Here is a 25,610-nt window from a genome sequence, read left to right as displayed (position 1 = left end):
CAGTATGTTTGCACACTTAACCACATGAAATGTGTTCTATCTCATTGCAGTGCATGCTAGCTATAACAAAGTCCTTGGGATTGATGGTTTTCTTGATCAAATATCAAAATTTTGTTAAATTTTGTTAATATAGTGTATGAAGATGATATACTGTATATACGCTTAGATGATAATTCAGGGACCTGAATTTTTATAATTTTAAAGATGATTATGGTAACCATGTTCATTAACGGGAGTGCACTGTATAGGGTTCCCTTTTCTTACACACAAAATGTCTCGGTTTTCCTTTAGTAAAGTGAGAAGTCTGTTCCCATTTCGTTTAATTTCAGTTTTGATCATGAAGTCAAAATATTTTCTTATTCATCATTTATGTTATAGTGACTTACCTGCTTTTGTCTTTTTTGTGTGTGGTTTCATATGTAGGAGTTCTCTAGGTACCAGCTACAGCCATCACATCATGGGAGTAGCCAGTATGCCCCTGGGCCCAACATCGGTGGGTCCGCCATGCACCAGGAAACACCGTCTTCAGTCCTCATGCGACTGGAAAACATCTCGCCACCACCGATGCAAAATTCCACGGTACTTGGTCTTCTGGGAGATCGTCCCTTCACACCAACTAGCCACACAACAAGGAGTAATCAGCCAGCTGCAGCCAACCGGCCAATCATTGACCTTGGCTTCGGGGAGCAGGAAGGTGGGGAGATTAAGGAGATCTTCCCAGACTTTCTTAGCTCATCGGCACGTTCAAACCAAGAGGCGTTTCTGGATGGTGAAGACCTAATTGAAAAGCTAAGTTCAAAAGGAAATGTGGCAGGAGCAGCAGGAAATGCCCCAGCCGCTGGTGGGAAGGATGACTTTTCAAGTATCTTTTCATTTGAGGATGATGAGAAGTCCATTCAGGCCATTCCACCCAGCTCCCTAAGTACCGGAAATGTGCAGGATGTCATTCAGCAGAGTCTGTTATTGTCGGGTGTCGGGGATCTGTCCAGTGATATGCCTGAAGAAGAAGCAGACGCAGATGTGAAGGTGGTTGAACAGAGCAGGGCCTCAGAAAAACCTCCCCAGAGTGCAGTTGCTTCTCAACACAGTCTTGCCATATCTCATAGTATGCCAATAAGCTCCAATAGTGTAGTCCAGGCCCCTGTCGTCCAAGGTACTGTACAAGATGGGCAGAGAATGCCCAGTAGAAGCATTCCACAAGTTGCAGTTGTTCGACCACAAACTCAGCCACAAGCACCGTCACAAACTCAACTCCCCGGTAATCAGGCTGTCATGGGGTCTCAGGGACAAGTTGTTTCTTCTCAGTTTATGCAAGCGCCAAGCAAGGTCATGGCCAGTGGACAGCAGGGCTTGGCCCCAATGCAGCAAGCGTTTGTGTATGCCAACAAGGCCCCACTGAGTATCCACCAAAAGCCTGGAATGGCGGGACCGACTGGTACAAAGCAACCGTCTGCCCCCGCACAGGGAATTCGTATCATGTTGGCTCCACAGACGGGAGGGAACATCGCCACAATTGGTGGCAGTGCTGCTGGAGGTACCATTCAGCTGAATCAAGGGCAACCGAGTGCAGCAGGTCAGCAGACTGTTGTATTACAGAACATCCAAGGAGCAGTTCAGCCAGGGCCGGCCTCCTCAGTGCCTGTCCTCCAGCCTGTCATTACCATCGGTGCCACCCAGGGGAGCTTGATATTCATGACAAGACCCACCACAGTCCTGGCACCCCAACAAATCCAGCAGCTTCAGACAACGGGCTCGGGCCTTGCCACCATTCAAATGCCCAACCAGGCAATTGGGTCTGTTGTGCCACCGGGAACAATTGCTGTCAACCAGCAGGCTGGGGGAAAGCAAACCCTCCCAGTTGTGCAGTTGCTTCAGTCTGGTGTAACTGGCGGGAAGGCTATACAGACGATCACTTTGCCACAGGGATATGTCACAGGAGGACAGACTATAGTCATTCAGAATCCACAGCAGGCACCTAGTGTTCTGCCCATTGCCCAGAGCCAAGCAAGAATAGTCCAAGCAGGAACTGGGCAGGTCAACTTTGTTCAAACTCAAGCTCAGGGTGCAGTTGGGAAAGTGCAAGCTACTCCGCAACTGATCCAGCCAAAAGTGGTGAGTGCAGCTCAGTCATATACGAAGGGATTACCTGCCCAACCTCAAAGCATTGCTCCTATGGGAACTCGAGCCAAGGAAATTGCTGCAAGTCTAAACACAAAAATTGATAACACAGCAGTTTCATCACCAGCTCAATTATCAGCAGCCCAGCAAGGAACAATGGCACAACAAACTAGTGGTACTGCTTTGCAAATTCAGTCGAAACCTGTTCATGTTTATATACAGGATGGGGGACATGAGAGCACTCAAGCAGCAGCTAAGTCGGTTGCAGCTACTACAACAAAAACCAAGCCTGTCCAAACATTCCATCATAAGCTCTATGGCAAGATATCCACAGTTCATCCCGAAACCAAAACGTCAACTCAGTCTGGAACACCAGTCAGCCAAGTGCCAAATGTGACAAGTTCTCTGATCTTGACTCAGACACCATCAGTGTCACAGACGATACTCCACAAGATAAAACCACAGGCAGGCGAGGCTACCCAGCTCAGTCTTCCTCAAACAGGTCACATCCAGAGCAGTGTGCATATGACATCATCACAAGCTCAACCCATATATGTTGAACAGAAGTCACCACCAGCAACTACCACTGTGACACCAAGTAACTTCAATGCCAAAGGCTTGCCAAAGCAGACCCAGCCCTTGCCAGGAGATAATGGAAGTGTTCCTGCCTCAGTTCAACAAGTCAACCTGGCGCAAAGTCAACAAGACAACACCACTTCCCCTGTATTTCTTTCTGAATCAACAACTTCTGTTACTCAAAATGCAAACTCTGTACCTGCCAAGCTGAGGATCGGAGGTACGCAACTAAAAAAGCAGAACCTGTATGGATCCCAAGGAGTCCGTCCCAATACTACAGCTACTGTTAGTGCTAATACCTATCAAGCTCAATTCCTGCGGTCGCTGCAGCCAAAGGTCGCCCCACAAAGTCAAACATCTTCAGCCCTCAGCAGTTTACTGACTACAACATGCACAAGCAGTGTTGCAACCAGTGATGTGGCAGTGACTGTTACTTCTCAGGCCAGACAAGAGGCAAATCCAGTAGGAAGTGGCTCAAATGTTAACCAGACCCAAACTACTACTTCATTCACACAAAATCAAAGAAGTGACCACTCGAAGCCAGCCGCAACCGTGGCCCAGAATACTCAACTGATAAGTGCATTAGAGATCAAAGCTAAGCAAATGCAAGAACAGGGACTACAATCTCTAACCAGTTCTCAGCCGATGGTGAGTGCCCTTGAACTGAAGGCTCAGATGTTGCCCAAACAGGGAACCAATCTCAACCAGTCACAACTTGTTCAACAGACTCGCCCGATGTTGAGTGCCCTCCAGATCAAGAATGCTGTGGAGTTGCAAGGCCAGGGCATGGCCATGTCCAATTCTGCCTCTGGTCAGCCAATGATCAGTGCACTACAGCTTCAGCCACAGCTACAGCAGCATGCTGTCACAGGGTCAAATGCACAAACAAGGCCAATGCTTAGTGCCCTGGAGCTGCAACAGTTACAGAGGCAAGGTACTCCTGTGAATGCAGCTACTGATGTGGCAAGATTGACTCAGCTTCTACAGATTCAACAGAAACAGAAAGGGGCTAAACCAGTGGCAAATCTGCTTCAGGAACCAGCCTTTGCCAATGCACCCCAGTCCCAACCTGCAGCCAATCATGTTCAGATGGCTAGTCATCTGAGTGGTGGACAACCTATGACAAGTCCCCAGGCTGCTCAGATTCCAAGACCCCCAAGTGCTGGTCAGCCTTTACCTAGTCCCCAGGGCAGTCAAAATCGCCGGCCTGGGAGTGTTGGGCAACCAATACCAAGCCCCCAATCTAACCAAGTGTCACGTCCTCCAAGTGTCAGCCAGTCCTTGCCAAGTCCACAAGGAGTTCCATATCAACCCTTGCCTAGCCCCCAAAGTGTTTCTTCACAGCCTGTACAGAGCCCCCAGAGTGTATCCTCTCAAATGACACCAAGTCCACAATCAAGGCAAGGTCCTATGATGAGTCCACCAAGTGCACATCTGCAGATGATGCAGCCTGTTCAAGGAAAGTCATTTCCACCAACACAGCAGGCTGGGGTTGTTGGACAGTCTTTGCAGCAGAGTCAAGTTCTCCAGTCATCTTCCGAGATGATGCCACAACTACTGCAGGCGTTTGATCTGCTGAAACGGGCTCAAGGTGCCCAAGCTAAGGGGGAGGCTGGGGCTCCTGAACAGGCTCACTACATGCAGAAGTTCAATATTCTATTGCAGAAGCATCCAGAACTGAAAAGACAGTTGCAGCATCTGAAGCAAAAGCAGCAGATGGCAAAGCAGCAAAACCTTTTACATCAGCAACAGATGGGATTGTCCATGCCAGCAACATCATTTAAGCAGGCAGCACAAGCTGTAATATATAATCAGCAGCAACTCCAGCAGCAACAGAAAGCCCTTTCTGCAAGTGCCGGCCAGGCCCAGCTTGTTGCATCTTCTATCTTGCAAGCAACTCAAATGATATCAGCAAGTGCATCCCATCTGGGTGGTCAAGCCTCTGGTACTGTCCCATCCACTATGCCATCATTTATCAGGCCTGGAGGAAATGGCCAATCTGCCACTGTTTCACAAGATGTCACAAATCCAGCTCTTGCCCAGAGTCAATTCACAGCTCATCAGAATTTAGTGCAAGCTAAAAATCCAAACTACACACCAAATGTGAACATGCAGACAGCAAACCTTAGCCAGAAAGATGGACTCCCTCCCAATATTTCGTCTCAAGGATTGCTTACCTCAAATCAGCGGCCATCATTTCATATGCCTTTGAAGAGGAAAACCCCACCTCCAAGTACAGCAATGCCACCTCCGCCCCCACCCTCTGGTCCCCCGCCCAATGTCTCCATCTTGCCTTCTTCAAAGCAGTCGGCTCTCGGGACCCCACCTGCAATAACTAAAGAGAAAGATGTCTTTGAATTTGAGGATGATGAACCAGAGCCCCCCAAACTGGAAAGTAAATTTAGCTTGAAGCATGCAGGGAGCCGAGCAGTCTCCGGCACAGTTCACCACCAACCTGCCCCCATGCAGCAGGGACACCAACAGTCACTTCAGCCACCTCAGCTGTCTCAGAACCAGTCGTCCTTCCAGGTCTCACAATCTGGACCACAACCATTTCAAGGGGTGCCAAACACCAGCGTCCCTTTCCAAGGGTCACAAGTGGGACAGACCCCGTCAAAGCTGGGCCAGACATCCATGCAGACTCAGTCCTCGTCATCACAGGGGAGTCAAATCACACAGGGATCTCCAGTGGTATCTTCACCTTCACCAGTCCCAAGCCAGGGTGCTCCGTCGTCTCACATTCAGGCTGGCTCCTCGAACCCGGCAGAGCTTCATCAGATGATTGCTGCTAAGGTCAGTGCAGCTCAAGCAGCCGCTCCAACTCAAGGGGGGAAATCCAGCCAGCCAGGGTCGCAACGGACACAGTCTGGGGCAGGAACTCGCACTGGTCGCGCACCTGCTGCTGGCACACAGTATGCGCATACGTCGGTGTCGGTGGGCCGAGCGACGGCAGCGGGGCAGAGTCAAGAAAGCAACTTGGCAAGCAGGAGACTGCAGCAGCTGCAGCTGAGTAGCAGCATGAGTGGCAGACAGCAGGTAAGGGTCAAAAGTCAAACATGATACAAGACATGCATGCCATTTATCATTCACCCTTGTGCATACATCCAAAGAGATCGGATGCAATTATTCTTACCTGGAGATTACTCTGTGTGTGATGGGAGAAGGCATTGTTATCTATTCTGGTTCTAAAATTGCTGTATTTATCGTAGGTTTGAAAATTTCTCGAATTTACCCGTTTTATGTGAAGATTGCAGATCTTCAGATCATGATTTTCTAGATTACCTCAGAGTTTTTCTACACACACACACACACACGAAATCATTGATTTATTAATTACAATTAACTTTCATTAGGTAGCTGTTTTCACAATATGTGTTCAACTTTCAATATAATTTTCTCGTTAAATATATAAGATAATGATTCAATCCCTAGAGACTGCTGCCTACTATGATGATTGCTGGTATTTGACAAAAAGTGCAACTCATTTACATCATCTCAATATTGTATGCCTAATTCTGAATAGCTCATTGCTGTTTACCCCGTTGACAATAGTCCCGAGTATACTCGAGCAGGGGTCTATGGGAAATGCGTGTTGTAGCAAAATCAGCCTGTCCCCAATGGGTTAAAGGTACTGTTTACCATTTGGAGGAGTGGTTTAAAAGAATTTCTGAGATATCACATATGATACACATGTGTAGGTTAGTTGTGTCACAAAACTTCCTGCCATATAACAATTTTGAAATAAAACCTAAAATAAAAGGAGATCTCACTACTTTTCTCAATGAACCATAGATGGTTTAGTCTGGAAACATGTTTATTAGAACTATGTTTCACATTTTGTATTATATTTAACAGTAATTAACATAGATTATACTGATGCAACTTATTACATTGGTTTCTATCCCTAACTCACATATTTCAACTATTTTGAAGCACTGAAGTTGGGTTTTTGTTTCATCTGCAAGTGGTAAATAAAGCCTTTAGAACATTGCTTGAAGCTACAATTCATGAGAACAAGACTGCACAGTTAAGTATGAATGCCTGGTTATCTATACTCTACAGTTACCATTCTATGAGAGGTTAATTAGTGATAATCTATTCCTCTTGTACAGAAATCCCCAACGGCACACCAGATCAGTCGTAAGTCTCAGGAGAGTCTTCACAGTGTCAAGGGCTTCATCAGGCAGCTAGAGGCCATCCACAACCGCACCCCTAAGCAGGAGGCCATGAGGCTGCAGCTGCTAGACCTCCAGGACAAGCTTAATGCCGCCGCCCACGCCAGCCTCAACAGCCATGCTGCCCGGTCCAGTGCTGCTGCTGCTGCTGCTGCTTCAACTGCTGGCAGCGGGGCTGTGTCAAGCGTTGCTGGCGGTAACGTGGGCGTGTCTGCAACTCCCCAAGCAGCAGCAGTGGCCCAGGCTACCCCGAGTGCCGAGGCTGTTCCTGTGCCAACAGCTGCCAGTGCAAGTCTGGTAAGTGTGCCCCCCTGAATCCTAATTACTGTCAGTCATGTATCCCACATGACATAAAGTCTACTGTGCAAGTGGATGTTGAAAGGTCAAGGTGAAATTTTTGAAGGTGTTTCTCCAACTATGGAGTAAATATGCCTAATATAAAGTTAGGTATGTGGTTGAGAATCATTTGTGTAAAAAAAGGTAAAATTAGATGTGGAAGATGACTGCAAAATTATGAAATTTTATGGTTCCATATGTTGTATTACATTAGAATAGTCCTTTTGCAGATGGATTCACAGATGTTTTGAATAAGAAATTGTGAAAGATTATAGACCCTATCGGAGCATATTAAATGATTGTGTTGTGTCTTTGGGTCATACCTGCCAAGTGTTCAGTTTTAATCTGATTATTCAGATTTTTCACTGAAAGAAAACACATTATTTTCAGTGTGTTCCGATTTTTTTTGGAGATATCTGTAGTAGTAAAGTATATGAAATTTATGAAAGTTCAGATTTTTGAATAATGTTTTTTGTTTGTTCAGATTTATTAAGTCTCAGGGTTGGCAGGTATGTATAGGTGTGCTTAGTGAAGAGTAATCGTTGGGCACCAGCCCAAGAAGCTGCAATGATTGCTAAACAAGCGTTGAAGGCAGACTCTACAGGAGATGTATGGTGAAGGGTCAAAGTTGAAGGGTCAGAATTGAAGTTTAGAGTTTGATTTTTTTCATGTAGAAGCTTTAGTGCAGTAGACAGATATTTTGTCCAACATTCATCCTAACTGGAGTGTGGATAAGTGAATGTGATGGAGTGAAAGTATCAGATTTGAGGAAATATATCTCATTAGTTTGATTAGCAAGGAATGTAGAGCTGATTATAAATATAGGTTGTGATATTGACTTTAATTCTCAGTATCAGTTGTAGCCAGATCTTCTCTTAGTAGATGCTAAATTGCAGTCATTCTTCATTTCACAGCCATCAAGAGAATTTGTTTTTTATTATGTTATCTGTGCCATTTTTTAGCTCACCTGAGCCAAAGGCTCAAGTGAGCTATTGCGATCGCCCTTCGTCCGGCGTCCGTCGTGCGTCGTGCGTCGTCCGTCGTCCGTCGTGCGTCGTGCGTCGTGCGTCGTGCGTAAACTTTTTACATTTTCATCTTCTTCTTGAAAACCCCAGGACCGATTTTCATCAAACTTGGCAGGTAGCATCCCTAGGGGGTTAGGAACTCAATTTGTTAAAATGGGCACCATGCCCCACCCAGGGGGCCCCCAGGGGGGCCCAAACCCCCCAAAATTAAGGAATCTGTAAAAATCTTCTTCTCTAGAACCAGAAGTGATAGAGCTAAGTTAATACTATGAGTTAGTACATTGATGACTGTAGTTTCAAGTTTGTTCATGGCAGAATCAGGGGTGCCCCCCTTTGGGACCCAGGGGAGGGGGGTGGGGAAGGGTTCTAATGGGGCCTAAATTGTACATTTTCATCTTCTTCTTGAGAACCCCATGACCCATTTTCACCAAACTTGGCAGGTAGCATCCCTAGGGGGTTAAGAACTCAATTTGTTAAAATGGGCACCATGCCCCACCCAGGGGGCCCCAGGGGGGCCCAAACCCCCCAAAATGAAGGAATCCGCAAAAATCTTCTTCTCTAGAACCAGAAGTGATAGAGCTAAGTTAATACTATGAGTTAGTACATTGATGACTGTAGTTTCAAGTTTGTTCATGGCAGAATCAGGGGTGCCCCCTTGGGACCCAGGGGAGGGGGTGAGGAGGGGTCCTAATGGGGCCTAAATTGTACATTTTTATCTTCTTCTTGAGAACCCCATGACCCATTTTCACCAAACTTGGCAGGTAGCATCCCTAGGGGGTTAGGATCTCAATTTGTTAAAATGGGCACCATGCCACACCCAGGGGGCCCCCAGGGGTCCCAAACCCCCCAAATGAAGGAATCTTTATAAATCTTCTCTAGAATCAAAAGTTATAGAGCTGAGATAATACTACAAGTTTGTTCATAGGAGATCCAGGGGTGCCCCTCTTGGGTAGGGGGGGGGGGGGGGGGAGGGGGGGGGGGGGTGGTTGGAAGGGTCCAAATGGGGGCCTGAATTGTACATTTTCATCTTCTTCCTGAAAACCTCATGATGGATTTTTGTCAAACTTGGCAGGTAGCATCCCTAGGGGTCAATATCTCAATTTATCAAAATGGGCACCATGCCCCACCCAGAGGGCCCCAGGGGGCCCCAATCCCCCCAAATTAAGGAATCTTAAAAAAATGGGCCCTTGATATTGTACATTTTCATCTTCTACTTGAGAATTCCTGGTCAAATTTTGGTAGAGCTGTGAATGATTTAGATGAGTGACTGCGTGAAAGGTGAACTTGCGATACTCAGGTGAGCGCTAGACCCGCGGGTCTCTTGTTTGTTTTTAAATCTGTGAATTAAAGGGACTGTACAGTACTGGCTGAGGTGGGGATTCATGTTTTGAACATTCCTAAGTGAGGCAATGAGAAACCTCTTATGAAATATGAAAGAGCATGGCATTTTAAGAAGGATTCAACATTTATTTGATGAAAATTGGTTTTCAAATGGCTGAGATATCCACAAATGTGATAATAATAAAAGGCGACAGGCCACGCCTTTTATTAGGATCTCTTTGTTTCAACTTGTTTTTGGATATCTCAGCCATTTCAAAACCGATTTTCATCAAATAAACTTTTGATACCCCTTTGAATTGCTTTGACATCTCATAGAGTGGTTTCTGAATATCTCACAAAACGTTAAAAGCTAAATCCTCACCTCAACCAGAACTGTACACACCCTTTAAGGTATTGTTTTCTTCTTATATTGTTGCCAGCCAGCAAAGAGAGATTAAGAAAATGTGTGATTGTAAGCAGCATAAATTTCTCTCTGTTTGCAGGCTGACCCTCCCGTGTCTGAGGCCTCATCATCTTCTTTCCCACCCACCATGGGCATAAAGCAAGAAGCTGGTGGATCCCAGCAACAGCCGGCACAGATGTCTCTGGCGGGCGGAGTGTCGTCGGGCGGAGTGTTGTCGGGCGGGGTGTCTTCGGGTGTGGCACCGGGCATACCAAGCCAAGCCCAGCAGATCTTCACTACCAAGATTGTGCAACTGGTCGGCAAGGTAACATACGTGGGGCAGGAGGGGCGCGTGAAATGATAGTACAAATGATTTCATCCCCTTTATACCCAGTTCAGTCTATGTAAACTTTTATACCACAGCTATTGGAAAGGGCCACGCCAGTATTTTGACATTTTCTAAGTCACAGTAGCTGTATAGGAAAGGATTCTAATATTGCAGTGATGTATAAGGCTTGCACTTCATACATATTGAGAGATAAAAAAATGCTGACGTATTGTCAGTACAGGAAAAATCAAGAAGTAATTGTAGTTCAGTGTATTCTCTTAGTTGTGAGGTCTCCAGTGGGTTGTCCTTCACAGCAGTGGTTGTGCCCCCTTGGCAAGGTGCTTCTTCCTTGAAGCCTTGTCTGCTGGAGGGCATTGAGAGATAAGTCATGGAGTGGGAAGGCTAGCCCGGCTCAAATATATTCAACTATACAACACCTATTTAGAATGTAGCTATCCGATTGGTCGATTGCCCATCACGTGACATTTAGTGAAAAGTTCCATTGCACGCTCTGGCTGTCTCAGCAGTGCAATTTTGTTTGGCCAAAATGTTCCATTGTACGCGCTCTGATGTCACAATAAACAAACATGTGCCATGCGCACTCAATAATTACAAGCGCGCACTTTTGTCACTCATTTTTGTAAACAACTTCGTCTCGCATACGTACGTGCATGGTGACTTGCGACTGTGAGGCTACTCATTCGTCTTTCATTGAAAATGGTTGCCATTTCTGTGCTAAATTCAAGAATCTGTGAGTACGAAATCTGTTGACGTTCGAGGTGTTGTATAAAACAAATAGTGTCTGGTCTTTACTCGTGCAATGGAACCAGATTTCGCACTCAGTGAAAGATGAGGCGCACTATTCAACTCGGCTTCGCCTCGTTGAATAGAGCGCCTCTATCTTTCACCTCGTGCGAAATCTTGTACCATTGCACTCTTAACCATTCACTATTTGTATAATATCTGTGTGACAAATAGTGTAATAGTAATTACCCTGATACGCAGATGATGTATTCCCATTGGATGTTGCCAGACGATGTTGGGTGAATTATCTCTTTGTCCTCTTCTTGTCCATAGAACCTAACACCACAGCAGCAGGACGTCTTGAAGCGACTCCAGGAGCAGCTAAGGAACATGACCCCACAGCAGCAACAAGAGTTCTACCGCCAGCACCACGCCAAGCTCCAGCAAATGCAGGTGACCAAAAAGGTGGGGTGACCTCATCTCCCTTCCTCACAGCCCTCTTACAAAAACATAAAAGACAACCACACCATCAACAACTATAACAACAGCTACAACAACTCTGGCTTTTCATCCATTGCTAAGTCTTTGAAATGATGCACTCTGTGATCATAGTTTGGGTGACAGCACTGGCCTATCTGCGGAACCTGTAGCTGAGAAGATTGATTTCATTTGACCAATCCAGTTTTTTAGCTCACCTGAGCCAAAGGCTCAAGTGAGCTATTGCGATCGCCCTTCGTCCGGCGTCCGTCGTGTATCGTGCGTCGTGCGTCGTGCGTAAACTTTTTACATTTTCATCTTCTTCTTGAAAACCCCAAGACCGATTTTCATCAAACTTGGTAGGTAGCATCCCTAGGGGGTTAGGAACTGAATTTCTTAAAATGGGCACCATGCCCCACCCAGGGGGCCCCCAGGGGGACCCCAACCCCCCAAAATTAAGGAATCTGTAAAAATCTTCTTCTCTAGAACCAAAAGTGATAGAGCTAAGTTAATACTATGAGTTTGTACATTGATGACTGTAGTTTCAAGTTTGTTCATGGCAGAATCAGGGGTGCCCCCCTGGGACCCAGGGGAGGGGGGTAGGGAGGGGTTCTAATGGGGCCTAAATTGTACATTTTTATCTTCTTCTTGAGAACCCCATGACCCATTTTCACCAAACTTGGCAGGTAGCATCCCTAGGGGGTTTGGAACTCAATTTGTTAAAATGGGCACCATGCCCCATCCAGGGGGCCCCCAGGGGGCCCAAACCCCCCAAAATTAAGGAATCTGTAAAAATCTTCTCTAGAACCAGAAGTGATAGAGCTAAGTTAATACTATGAGTTCGTACATCGATGACTGTAGTTTCAAGTTTGTTCATGGCAGAATCAGGGGTGCCCCCCTTGGGACCCAGGGGAGGGGGATGGGGAGGGGTCCTAATGGGGCCTAAATTGTACATTTTCTTCTTCTTGAGAACCCCATGACCCATTTTAACCAAACTTGGCAGGTAGCATCCCTAGGGGGTCAGGATCTCAATTTATCAAAATGAGCACCATGCCCCACCCAGAGGGCCCCAGGGGACCCCAATCCCCCCAAATTAAGGAATCTTAAAAAATTTGGGCCCTTATTGTACATTTTCATCTTCTACTTGAGAATGCCTGATCAAATTGTGGTAGAGCTCTGAATAATTTAGATTAGTGACTGCGTGAAAGGTGAACTTGCGATACTCAGGTGAGCGTTAGACCCGCGGGTCTCTTGTTTTCTTTTCTCTTCTCCCATCTGAAGTATTGATATCCTCTTTATTTTGTCTTGTCTTAACATAATTTGTCACATTTGTTGACTGAGTAACTGGGTCAAGTTCTCAATTTTGGTGCTCACTCAGTTCTCAACGCTCACTTTCTTGGTGATTTTAAATTGACACAACATGCAATTAATTAAAAGTGATCAAAGTATTGCTTGCAGTGATATTACCCTAGCCTTTTATTTCTCTCCCTCAAACAGCCGTCGGACCAAAATGGTGCAATTCAGCCTCCTCAGCAACCTTCTTCTAGTACTATCACTCCAAAGGTGAGAGAAACAAACCATAGACTCATGGGCCTGAATTCATGAAGGTGGTTTAAAAGGACAAGTCCACCTTCATATACATAGAGGGTTGAGAGAATGTAGTAATATTAGTAGAACACATCAGTGAAAGTTTGAGGAAAATTGGACAATCCGTTCAAAAGTTACGAATATTTTAAGTATCTGCGCAGTCACTGCTGGAAGAGAAGACTACTACAGTGTATGATGTCACATGCGTACAACTATATAAGGAAAATAACAAGAGAATTTCACAAAACTTTACTTTTTGAATAAAGTGCACATTTCTTCGACTTGCTACTGACAAATGGTAAGGGTAATATTATTCCCCCTGCCTTCTGAAAGAGAGAAGTTGAATGTTCTTTTGTTATGCGAGAAAAATGGAGATATGTTGAATTTTCTTTATTCTTTCTTTATATCGTACTCATGTGACATCACAAGCTATAGTAGTCTTTTCATCCAGCCATGACGGAGCAGAAACTTCAAAAATTCATAACTTTTGAACGGATTGTCCGATTTTGCTCAAACTCTTACTGATGTGTTCTGCTAATATTGCTGCATTCACTCAACCCACATGTCTATGAAGGTGAACTTGTCCTTTAAGCTTCACCCATTGTTATTATGCAAATTCTTTTGCATAAGTTGCATGTGACAGATTGCTGTGCAGTAGCAGAAGGGCGTTCACTCTTTATGTGCCATGGTGGAAACATAAAGAGTTAACACCCTTCTGCTACTGCCACATTATTCAAAGACATGCTTTGAGGAAACATTCTCTTTTTCAAATCTTTGTGACTTCTATAGATTTATGTTAAGATGGACATGTAGTGAGCAAAGTTGTAAAGAAAAATGCCAAGCTTTGCTTCAATGTAAATTGTATGACAAATCTATGATTGTTTATCTTTCAAATGACCAGTAGCGCATTATACTGTAATGGCATGACTTTTGCACACAAAACAGTGACAGAAACTGCAAAGTCACACTCAAATCCAGTAGGGAACATGGCTTAATGATCAATCACCACATGAAAAGCAAGCTATATGTGAGAGGAACAAAACCGCGAGAAACGCTTTCATTGTTATGCGGCATTTGGTGATTTATTGATCGATTTATTGATCGGTTTGGGCGGGTTTGTGCGTTTGAGCAGAATATGCGAAATTGGCATGCCGTCGACTGAGTCGGATGTGCGAACGTGGCACATATGGAGTTAATATGCCATGTCAGAGGCACACCTATTTCATGCCTATTTTAGATCATGGTCTAAATTTAAACCACCTTCGTGAATTCAGGCCATGAAGTTCTACCAAACATGTGTAGAAGCTTACAGCATGCTGCTAGAATGCCCTGACATTAGTCCTGTTTTCTACTGGCAGAAGAATCTCTGCACATACTTTGTTGTCTTTTATTCGAGTGTTTGGAAGTAGAACTATGTGAAGTTAAAATATGGTAGTGAAATGTGACCAAGTCATGTTGAAACAGAATTTTTTACTGCGTTCCCTTGACGTACGAGCCGATTAGAGGGAGGAGTTTTCTTAGGAATACACTCTACCCACGCATACAAAAGGTGTACCTCCATCTCGTGTGAATGGGCTCTATACTTTGAATAGACAAGTGCCCATGCATTTAACTTGCCCTGCAATGCAACTTAGTTGCCCAGGGTAGTCTGGCAAGTGGGATTGTGGCACTGTCTTGTCTGTTGACGCAGGAGCAGTTGAGCTTCACAGAGCTTGAAAATCAAAAGTCAAATGGAATAAAACCATCAATGGCATCATCTTGGGCTCTCACTCTCTCCCACAGCCTCAGCTCTCCCCAGTGAGGGCAGCCAAGCCGGCCCGCAGCAAGGCCAAGAAGAAGACGTCCAAGTCTCCCAAGGGAACTGACCGGATGGACAAAGGGGACGCCGAAAAGGGGGTCAAGGATGTGGAGGTTGTCACGGCGACGCCCCAGGCCCCTCCCCCACCCCCACCACCTCCCCCTCGAGTGCCCACACCCCCTCCTGATGCTGCTGACTTGTGAGTTTTACCTGCTCTTAATTCGGCTTTTACGTCCTTTTACAGGGTCATGGGACATTGCCTCCCTTGTTATATCAGAGATAGAATGTAAAGAATAAAAAAGTAATGGGACCTGCAAAATAACCATTTTTGTCCCCGCCGAACGAGTTCGAGCAGGGGACTATGAAACGGGCTCCGTACGTGTGTGTGTCCGTCCGTGTGTCCGTCCGTGTGTGCGTCCGTGTGTGATCAAAATGTTCAAAATGCTACTCCTTCGCCATTTCTAACCCGATTTTGATTCTGTTTGCTTTATATGATAGCACTACATGGGAGCTTTGAAACTTCTATACAGAATTTCAATTGTGACCTTTGACCTTGACCTTTGACCTATATTGTACATTTTGCTTCAAAATGCTACTCCTTCGCCATTTCCAACCCGATTTTGATTCTGTTTGCTTTATATGATGGCACTAGGTGAGGGCTTCAAAACTTCTACACAGAATTTTGACCTTTGACTTCTTTGACCTTTGACCTTGATTTTTGACCTATATTGTACATTTTGCTACAAAATGCTACTCCTTCGCCATTTGTAACCCGATTTCAATTCCGTTTGCTTTAAGTGATGGCACTAGGTGAGGGCTTCAAAACTTCTACATAGAATTTTGACCGTTGACTTCTTTGACCTTTGACCTTGATTTTTGACCTATATTGTACATTGGCTACAAAATGCTACTCCTTCGCCATTTCTAACCCGATTTCGATTCCGTTTGCTTTATGTGATGGCACTAGGTGAGGGCTTCAAAACTTCTACACAGAATTTTGACCTTTGACTTCTTTGACCTTTGACCTTGATTTTTGACCTATATTGTACATTGGCTACAAAATGCTACTCCTTCGCCATTTCTAACCCGATTTTGATTCCGTTTGCTTTATGTGATGGCACTAGGTGAGGGCTTCAAAACTTCTACACAGAATTTTGACCTTTGACTTCTTTGACCTTTGACCTTGATTTTTGACCTATATTGTACATTTTGCTACAAAATGCTACTCCTTTGCCATTTGTAACCCGATTTCAATTCCGTTTGCTTTAAGTGATGGCACTAGGTGAGGGCTTCAAAACTTCTACACAGAATTTTGACCTTTGACTTCTTTGACCTTTGACCTTGATTTTTTTACCTATATTGTACATTGGCTACAAAATGCTACTCCTTCGCCATTTCTAACCCGATTTCGATTCCGTTTGCTTTATGTGATGGCACTAGGTGAGGGCTTCAAAACTTCTACATAGAATTTTGACCTTTGACTTCTTTGACCTTTGACCTTCATCTTTTTACCTATATTGTACATTTTGCTACTAAATGCTACTTCCGGCGGGGACATATATTACGCACCGCGTAATTTCTACTTTTCCTTGTTATTTTTGTGGGCATTAGCTATCTCTGATTTCCTCATGCTGGGGAACGTCTTTATAAACAGCTACTTGGGACCACGGATTATCTTGGATATCTGAGGGATAAAGACTTAAGAGTATAAAATGATGAGACCTACAAAATTAGCTTGTTATTTAGCATATCTCGTTGTGACAAGGTTCCAGTGTACCCCAGTAATGCATGTTTCTTAGTCAAGGAACCCCTGTCTTTGATACACCTTGATGGTGTATGCAGGTTGATCACATAAAAGTTGGAAGCACAATTGCCAATAGTTTTCTCATTACATTTTCGACATCCGAAACATAACTTTGTTTCAACAAGTTTTTGACTATTGTTATGTTGTCATACTGCCCGAGAATAGACAATAAATAAACAAACAGAAGAAGTCGATATATAATTACCCCCCCCCAAAAAAAAAAATAAATAAATAAATAAATGAATAGATAAAATACAATAAAAATACAGGTATAGGAAACTCACATGAAAAAAAAAATGGAAGATGGAGAACAAAATGGAGATGGAGTTGGCAAGTCAGAAACAAGAAGGGAATGATGATGATGTTGTGTTATGGTCTCCCTGTGCAGTATTCGTGAGAGGCGTAGCATGGATGTACAGCTGGTGGAATCTCAATTCAAGACATCGTTTGCCTCCTACCAAGAAGCTGTCATGAGACTTCTGCCTTACCACATCGTCCATGAGAAGATCCCTAGCAAGGAGAAATTTGCCGAAAGTAAGTTATAACAATAATAATGATAATGATAATAATGATAATGATAATAACGATGATAATAAGGTCATCTTTATCCAGGGTAGCCTCTTCATTGTTGCTACTGCTTGGCCAGCGGGTCCTGCCTATATAATCAAACCTGTCTATAGCAGCCACCCAAGGGAGACGAAAAAAGTGGCTGTTATAGACAGGTGGCAGCTATAGACAGCAGAGCTGCCAAGTCCCCCTGATTTGGATGTGGGAATGTTGGCAGACCTCTAGACAGGGTTGTTAACATGGCATTTCTCTTTGGGGGAATTGTGTTGCGTGGTTGCACACGGCAGGGGGCGCTATAGACGGTGGTCGCTACAGACAAGAGTGACCGTATTATTACCCTAGCGTTGCCAGGTACCTATTTATACACCTGGGTGGAGAGGGATGTTGTGGGTGGAAACATCTTGTCCAAGGACGTAAGCACTGGCGGGAATCACTGCGGTGAACAAAGACAGTCTTTATGTGAATGTCATAATGTTACAGAAGCCTAACAGGACGTAAGCTACGGTATGTACACATTTCATAATGTCACTTCTGCTCATTATCAAACAAAGCTTGTTATTTTCTGTAATATTGGTCTCCTTTTTCTCCTCATTTTTTCCATCTCTTTTTTTTTTCTCATACAGCGGAGAGCTCCTTCCATGAAATCAGTGATAATCTCATGGAGAAGAAGCAAAAGATGCTGAACAAGTTTCAGCTCCTCCTCCACAAAGAGAGTATGGTACGTTCTCATGGTAATCGCATCACTTTCATCTATGAAGAAAGCATGCTTGCCTTTGTCTTTGTCCATTAGTATTTTATCTAGATGCAGCACGGTTCACTAAGCTATGATTTTGTTTCCACCAAGAGTAACAATGGTATGAGTCTCTAAAGTACCAATTCTCAATTACAAAGTGTCTTTAGAATGTCACGTCCAGTTCAATGTGCTCAAGCAGCATATATTTATTTAGGTGAAATGGTTGCTTTTCCACCATTAATGACAGCAAAATATATCTAATGAGTCGGAACTTTAATGGAATCTAAGCATATGTGCAGAACATCTAGTAATAACTGCTAATCCCATTAAAAAAATTTCAGTCTAGGCAAATGTGCAGTAACATCTGCTGAATGACTGCAAGTTTATTCTTTCTAGATATGTGCAAATAACACTATTATTGAAAGAAAGATATTATTCAGAGGGGTGAAGGCTCAGGTTTGAGTTTCTTCAGTTTGTCTCCCTCTACAAAATGAAAATTTGTTAAAAGTTTTAGAGGGAGACAAACTGAAGAAACTCAAACCTGAGCCTTCACCCCTCTGAATAACATCTTTCTTTCATTTATCCTATGCCTTGTCTGCCTTGGACTACTTAACATAACAATGTCGGAATTTCGGAGCTTGGGTATTTGTTCCATGTTCATCGTGTCACTGCCGGCAACCAGGGACAGCCTGGTGGTAGTGTCGCTGCACGGAGAGCAGTAGATGACAGGTTCTAGTCCCACTGGTTCCTTTTTTCCGACATGTTTGTAAATTTACAGATCAGCAGTTGCGATCTTAACAAATTTTCGTTTGTAGAGGGAGACAAACTGAAGAAACTCAAACCTGAACACTATTATTATCATTATTTTTTATTTATTTATTTATTTATTTAATTAATTTTATTTATTCATTTTTTTTTTTTAAAGTATCAATGTCGCAGTGCCTTTGGCGTAGTGGGCTATGAAATGACTGAAATGATCACTCCACATTTCTGTTGTCATGGTTTTCAGAGTTCCATGATTTCTCTTTGCTTTCCCCCGTCCAGAAAAAAGAGCCATCATCTGAGATAGTGATGTTGGAGAGAATGTTCCTTGCCGATGAGAGAGCGGCCTTACAGTACGAACGAGAACTAGCCGAGGCTAACAGAGGTGAGTGGACATCAAGGGACTCCACCCTTAACCCGATGAGTCCCGAGTATGCTCGGGCAGGGGTCTATGGGAGATGCGTGTTGTAGCAAAATCAGCCTGTCATCAATGGGTTAAGGACCCAGAAGCATGGTGATACCAAGGAGTGGCAAGGCTGGCTCGGCTCAGATACTGTATACGCCAAATATTTTACGAGGTTTTTATTTTCGCGAATTTCACGAGTCAGCTGCTATTCGCGAAATTAAACACGCGCGAAAATATTGACTCTGATCCTGATATGAATGTGACGTATGTGTTTCTCCGTTCAGTACAGGTCTCCACGATCGCGAATTTAACCACTCGCGATATCGTCGGGAAGTCATGATTCGCCCAAATTTAGACTCGCGAAATATATGGCATGTATGCAGTATTCAGTTCAAGAATCCCCGTAACAAATGGCATACGGCTTTATCACTAATCCCTATATCGTTAGTATGTTAATACACAAGACTTTACAGTAATTGTAACAACTTGGAATCGATTCAAAGTGTGCTACCGTTACCATGGCTATGTTATTCCTGCTACACAGCTCTTTGGTAGTATGTTTTCTACTAAATAGTTTTTTTTTCTCTTCTATAATATGACAAATATGCTTTTGAAATGAAATATGTTGTTTGCAAGAGGCTTTTATGCAGATTTCAAATCAATGGAAGTCCATTGATTAGATAAAGCATGTTTGTTTATGTTGCAGTAACTATCAGTTTTAGAATTGAGCAATCCTTTGGGGCTTTACCGAAGTCTGGGGCACTGTTCCTGAAAGTTGTCAGCCCTGACAATTTCAGTAAAGTCTTTAGTTTTGATCAACTGAGAAGCTCTAGTCACTGACTGTTCGTATGGGAATTGTCAGAAACTTGCAATCTGCCAGGGCCGACAACTCTCATGAAAAAGGGCCCAGATGCTCATTTAAATGTAGACCACACTGGAACGTCTATATTGACGTATATGAAGTCAGCATATGACATAATACTGACATGAAGGGTTTGTACCTGCCCTGTTTGACTTATCAGTAAGTTTTCATTCTCTTTATCATACTCCCTCCATTTCTTTTTCACCCTCCTTTGTTTCATTCTGTCTGTTTGTGTGTGTCTCTGTCTGTCTGTCTGTCTGTCTGTCCTTTTCCTCCCTTCTCCCAATCTGTAAACCATTCCAGGTTTGGTGGAGTCACTAATGCCAAAGATTGAAGCAACTCAGGATCAAGAGACCAACCACCCACAGGTTAGCAACTCTCCATTCCCCCCTTTTTTTTTTCCCTGAGTAGTACAGGAGACTCATCACAGAGTCTTTGGAACCTGCAAATACCTTTTGTTTCATCAAAATTTGGCTACATCTACACAGATACAGTTTATAAAATGTAATATAGTAGATAATAATTTTAGAAACCGATTTTTTGCTTTGTAGTAACGACATTCCATTAAAATGGGAGTGCACTGTTCGTTATTGAAAATTCACCTCCTCTATGTCATGTAAATGTCTTCAGCTGCTATACTATTTACCTCAAGGTGTATCTGTTGGCATATTTTCCTTATATTGGATTGACAAGCTGGTGAGCATTGCACAAAGTCTACAGAAGCAAGTGCCTGAAATACATCATGAAAGTTTCAGTCAATCTGGAGAAAGAAGAATAGAATGATTTGAAATGAATGAAGAAGTGTTTTTCCAGTTCTGTGTTCATAACATTGGGTTTGACAAGACTCGAAAGAATACCTACTTGGCCAGGCGCGTGCAAAGTGGCACAAATGATTTCATATGTGACCATGCAGCACAAAACGAACAAAAGGTCGCACACTGATTTTGCGTGACGACTGAAAATAGGAGAAGTGGGTCAACCTAGCCGATCTTGACTTTTTCATATTTTCCGAAAGAGCAAGTCTTCTTTTACACTATGCTAAAATTTGGGGTCATAAAACGGGCGGGAAAGTGTGTTTTTTAGCAGTTTATCTCGAAAATTTTTTGGTAGAATAGCATGATTAAAGGGTGTGTACAGTTCTGGTCGAGTTGAGGATTTAGCTTTTAACGTTTTGCGAGATATACAGAAATTACTCCATGGGATGTCAAAGAGCATGTGGTTCTGAGGGGTATCAAAAGTTTATTCGATGAAAATCGGTTTTGAAATGGCTGAGATATCCCAAAACAAGGTGAAACAAAGAGATCCTAATAAAGTTGTGGCATGTCACCTTTCATTATTAGCACTTTTTTGGATATCTCAGCCATTTGGCAGCCGATTTTCATCAAATAAATGTTGAATTCTTCTTAAAATTGCATGCTCTTTCATATTTCATAGGAGGTTTCTCATTATCTCACTTAGGAATGTTCAAAGCATGAATCCGCACCTTGACCAGTACTGTACAGCCCCTTTAAGTGTGTCTTTAGAGTCCCTTTTTCATTTCTGAAAAACCTTATACACACTCTTTACTTTCAAGTCTAATAACATTTGAAAAGATTGTGCTACTGCTTTGAAAGTTGATGTTAATTATGGACAAAATGTGTTAATGAGGCATGCTTAATTTCAGATCAATCTGATAATCCCTTCAATGTGTTAATGAGGCATGCTTAATTTCAGATCAATCTGATAATCCCTTCATTGTTGTTACTTGGGTGGTTTACTTCCTGTTTTTTTTATGCCTCCGCAACGAAGTGGCCGGAGGCATTATGTTTTCAGGTCGTCCGTCCGTCCGTCCGTCCGTCCGTACCGTTTTGTTTTTGTCGATATCTCAAGAACCGTGTGGTGGTTTTACATCACACTTGGTATGAGGGTATATTCTTGGGGGATGATACTTTGTGTGGATTTTAGGGTCACAGGGTCAAAGGTCAAAGGTCAAAGACTATTTTGTGGAAAAAAAAAATGAAATTTCATGTTTTTCTCCATATCTCGCAAATGGTTCAAGGTATCTTCATGGAACTTAGTATATATGCTTGTACTGATGGGCAGTGATTATCTAGGGAAGTTGGGGGTCATGGGTCAAAGGTCATGGGTCAAAGGTCAAGGTCAACTCCTCAAAATATCACTACTTTCCTTATATTTATGCAATGAATGAAGGTTTTTTTTTTTTAAACTTGATGTATGCATGTATTACCCAATATATATTCTGTGGGAAGTTTCTTGCCAAAAGGTCAAAGGTCAAAGGTCAAGTGAAAGTGCTGAATTGCACTTTTTCCTCCATATCTCAAAAGTAACTCAAGGTATCATCATGAAACTTACATATTTATGCATGTTCAACCTAACAGTGATTCTCTTTGGAACTGTGAGGTCAAAGGTCAAAGGCCAGGTTTAGATAATGCTAATTTCTTATTTGATACTGAAATTATACTTTTTCTCAATAACTTGAAAAATTACTCAATGCATAAACTTATAAAAGGGTCAAAAGTCAAGTAAAAATCATCAGTTCCCCAAATACCTGCACTCTGACATTTTAATCATTCATCCAATTGAACCTAGTTCTAGAAAAGTGAACATTCAGCACATTTGTGTCAAACCTGTCATTTTAATATTTTGCCAATTGTTTGAAAATGTCATTACACATTGTCAAGACATTGTACTATAGACGTATTAGGAGAACCATGCATTATGGCGGAGGCATATCAGTCGCCGTAGCGATATATCTAGTTTTGTCCCATTCGTCGTACAGCCAGCACAGTTTGGTAAAGATTAAGCTCTTGAATAGACACTGTACTTCAGAGCCTTTTTTCTCAGTTCACACTTTTCCTGAGTTTGTGCTTTATTTCCAATATTGAGATAGGGTAGGAGAGTCCATTAGTTACACATCATTTTAAAGCTTAAAGTCTGCTCTTTCAGAATATGGTCTTAACTAAAGATTCATGTCTGTCGACTTTTTGTTTGTTTTGTGGTGCAGGGTCACATTTAGTCTCCCTTTCTCTTTCTGTCTCTCCCTCTATGCAGTCATCTTCTGTTGAAAAGCCAGCAGAGCACAAGTTTGTGGAGCCCTCGGACCGCAGTGCAGTGAAAGTAGAGTCACGTCACAAGACAAACCATGATAGATTACGGCGGTCTGCAGACACTGAGGAATTGTCGGAATCCTCGACGTCTCCCCCTCCAAGGAAGTCGGCGATGGTCCAGAAGAGGTCCAGTCTGAGGCAGCGTCTGAGGAGCAGCGAGTCTGATTCCACGTCCGCGCCGAGTGTGGAGAGTCGCTACGAGTCATCCATCGTATCGAAATATGGAAGCAGTGATGAGGAGGATGGGTCGTCCGTTGCCAAGGGAACGGCATCTCACTCTGGAGGTGGTATCCGCCTGCGTCTGACGAAGAGCTTGCTTGTAGAGTCCAACGTGATGTCTCGTGACAAGACTGGGACCAGCGAGAGTGATGACTCCATCCTCTCCTCCCCGTCACAGCCAAAACGGCGTAAGAGCCAGCTGGAGGCGCTCCTCAGCTCCGACTCACTGGACAGCGAGAGAACCTCGCCCTCTCTTGACCACAGGACTAAAGCCACGGGTGTCTGGTCAATCAAACGACCGGAATCGTCGCCCTGCCAAGATTCCCTGGATGCCAGCACAAGGGATACTGATGGTTCCCAGGGTGCCCCGCCCAGTGGGTCACACCCAACAATCATCAACATCGACTCTCCTGAGGAGGAGAAAGATGCCTTGCAGGAACAGATGGACTCTGCCATCAACAGCATCCTCTTTCTCCAGAACCCCAGAAACGGGTCGGATGCCTCCCGACACGCCAGCTTCGCCGACATCAGCTTTGGTCAGAGCCTGGACGATGTGTTTGACAGCGGGGACGACTCTGCGGTCTTCAATGTCGACGACTACGCCAATGCCAGTTTTCTGGAAGAGAGCAGCGCAGTAGCCGGGCTGGAGAGTGAGTTCAGTGCCATGGGGAACGACCTATAGCCCTCTTGTTGGGGCAGGTGAAAGACAAGTTCTCTGCAATACTGTGTGTGAGGTACATCTTTGTCATGTGGGGATTTTTGTCTGTTACTCTCCTTGCATTTCTGTCCATGCTTCTTAACTCTGAAGTATGTTTGTAGGAGAACTTTCTGCAGGATTTGGTGGATTTTTACTCTGCAGACCACAGGAAACCACTCATTGATGATTACTCAATCCTCGGGAGGTGCCATCACGTTGAGATGCTCTGATTACTTAGCAAGGTGGAAGGCATCTCTCTATTCTAACCAAGATTGAAGCTTGCCACTCGAGGAAAGATGCGGCTTTAGGGCATTGTTGAGCTGTAGACAGACTTCATGCTAGTCTGTGGAGCTGGTTGAACGGGTGTTCTGTGAGGTGACAAATACTCAACAGTTGTCTGAGTGTTATTCCTCAATTTATTTCCAAAGTACCTTCAAGGCCACAACCTGGTGTTACCAGATATTTTTGTAGAGAAGATTATTTATTACTGTGTTTGCGGCACATCAAATTTAAGATTGTTTGCGTAAGATGATCGTAAACCTATGTCATGACCGAGTCTTGTCATCGTGACATACTGTAAAACCTGAAACTTTTGTGAATTTCGCAAGGAGCCAAGATTCGCAAACGTATAATGCACATAAATGAAAGTTTTTATCTTCACAATGCATCGAATGCCAGTACAATGCTGTAGACCACTAAAGCCTCAATTTGCGTAAGTTTCATACTGCGAAAAAAGCTGTCGGCTCCGATGTGCAAGTGTTTCTGCTTTCACAGTAGATTGGTAGATTACATAATCCTACAGTCGCAATTTAAAATGATATTAATGTACTTTACATTCATGAGGGATCACTCTAATTTATTCCTCTTCACATGTTGCACCAGAGACAAAGTTTTTTAGTTGCCACATTACTCAATATTACCCTCCTCCCCTTTAACTACAGACAAAATGTGGACGGAGTGTTTCTGAAATGCTGTCTAACTCTCATTATCAGTAGCTAATTTGATTCATCAGACACAATTGTTTAGACAAGCAAGCTATAAACCTAGTAACAGTGAATATGTCCACACATGTGTTGATGTTTATGGTCATCAATTGAGACATTTTTTTTTTTTTATTTCATTATGATGAAAATTCACGTCTGTTTAGTTATAGAGATTCGGCATCAATGTGATGTTTTGTCTGAAGCTTACTTGTTATAAAACAACATGCAAGTCTTGTAACATGATCATGAGGTGCAAGTGAAAATTTTGTCACATATTTCCTTTCATGGTGGTTCCAATTCAGTGCTGCTCTCAAGTGGATTTTGTTTTTTTTTTTTTTTTTCTCACAAGTCATGGTGAGGCAGAGAGAACCCAAAGTAGATATTGCAGTCTGTTCACACTATTGACTCTAAAAGGGGATGGCTAGTATAACCGATCAGTGGGAATCAGTTGGAATGCTGAGGGATGATTGTTCCAATCCTTGTGGGATCCATTTCAGAGTACATTATATATCTACTGTTGTGTGAAAATTATTTGCTTCAGAACGGTCTCATATTCAAGTAATGTGCTGATTAATGCCCCCTC

General features: G+C 43.4%; 1 protein-coding gene across 1 annotated transcript in view; it reads left to right on the top strand.

Moving 5' to 3' along the window:
• The window catches only part of LOC139720241 (uncharacterized), a 31,145-nt gene extending 5,785 nt beyond the window's left edge, over positions 1 to 25,360 (top strand). Inside the window, exons 3-13 of the mRNA XM_071631609.1 lie at positions 424 to 5,730; positions 6,807 to 7,166; positions 10,054 to 10,278; positions 11,359 to 11,490; positions 13,000 to 13,065; positions 14,872 to 15,086; positions 17,080 to 17,225; positions 17,882 to 17,976; positions 19,036 to 19,138; positions 20,325 to 20,389; positions 23,073 to 25,360. Coding sequence (XP_071487710.1) covers positions 424 to 5,730; positions 6,807 to 7,166; positions 10,054 to 10,278; positions 11,359 to 11,490; positions 13,000 to 13,065; positions 14,872 to 15,086; positions 17,080 to 17,225; positions 17,882 to 17,976; positions 19,036 to 19,138; positions 20,325 to 20,389; positions 23,073 to 24,029 — 7,671 coding nt within the window. The 3' untranslated portion in view covers positions 24,030 to 25,360. The remainder of the gene's footprint in view (positions 1 to 423; positions 5,731 to 6,806; positions 7,167 to 10,053; positions 10,279 to 11,358; positions 11,491 to 12,999; positions 13,066 to 14,871; positions 15,087 to 17,079; positions 17,226 to 17,881; positions 17,977 to 19,035; positions 19,139 to 20,324; positions 20,390 to 23,072) is intronic.
• The last annotated feature ends 250 nt before the right edge of the window (positions 25,361 to 25,610 follow it).

This window comes from Diadema antillarum, unplaced genomic scaffold (assembly GCF_040938485.1).
Source record: "Diadema antillarum isolate AM-2024a unplaced genomic scaffold, OU_Dant_1.0 scf00000010, whole genome shotgun sequence".
Lineage (NCBI taxonomy): Eukaryota > Metazoa > Echinodermata > Echinoidea > Diadematoida > Diadematidae > Diadema > Diadema antillarum.
Note: the sequence above shows the minus strand (reverse complement) of the source record. Positions and strands in the feature narration are given on the sequence as shown.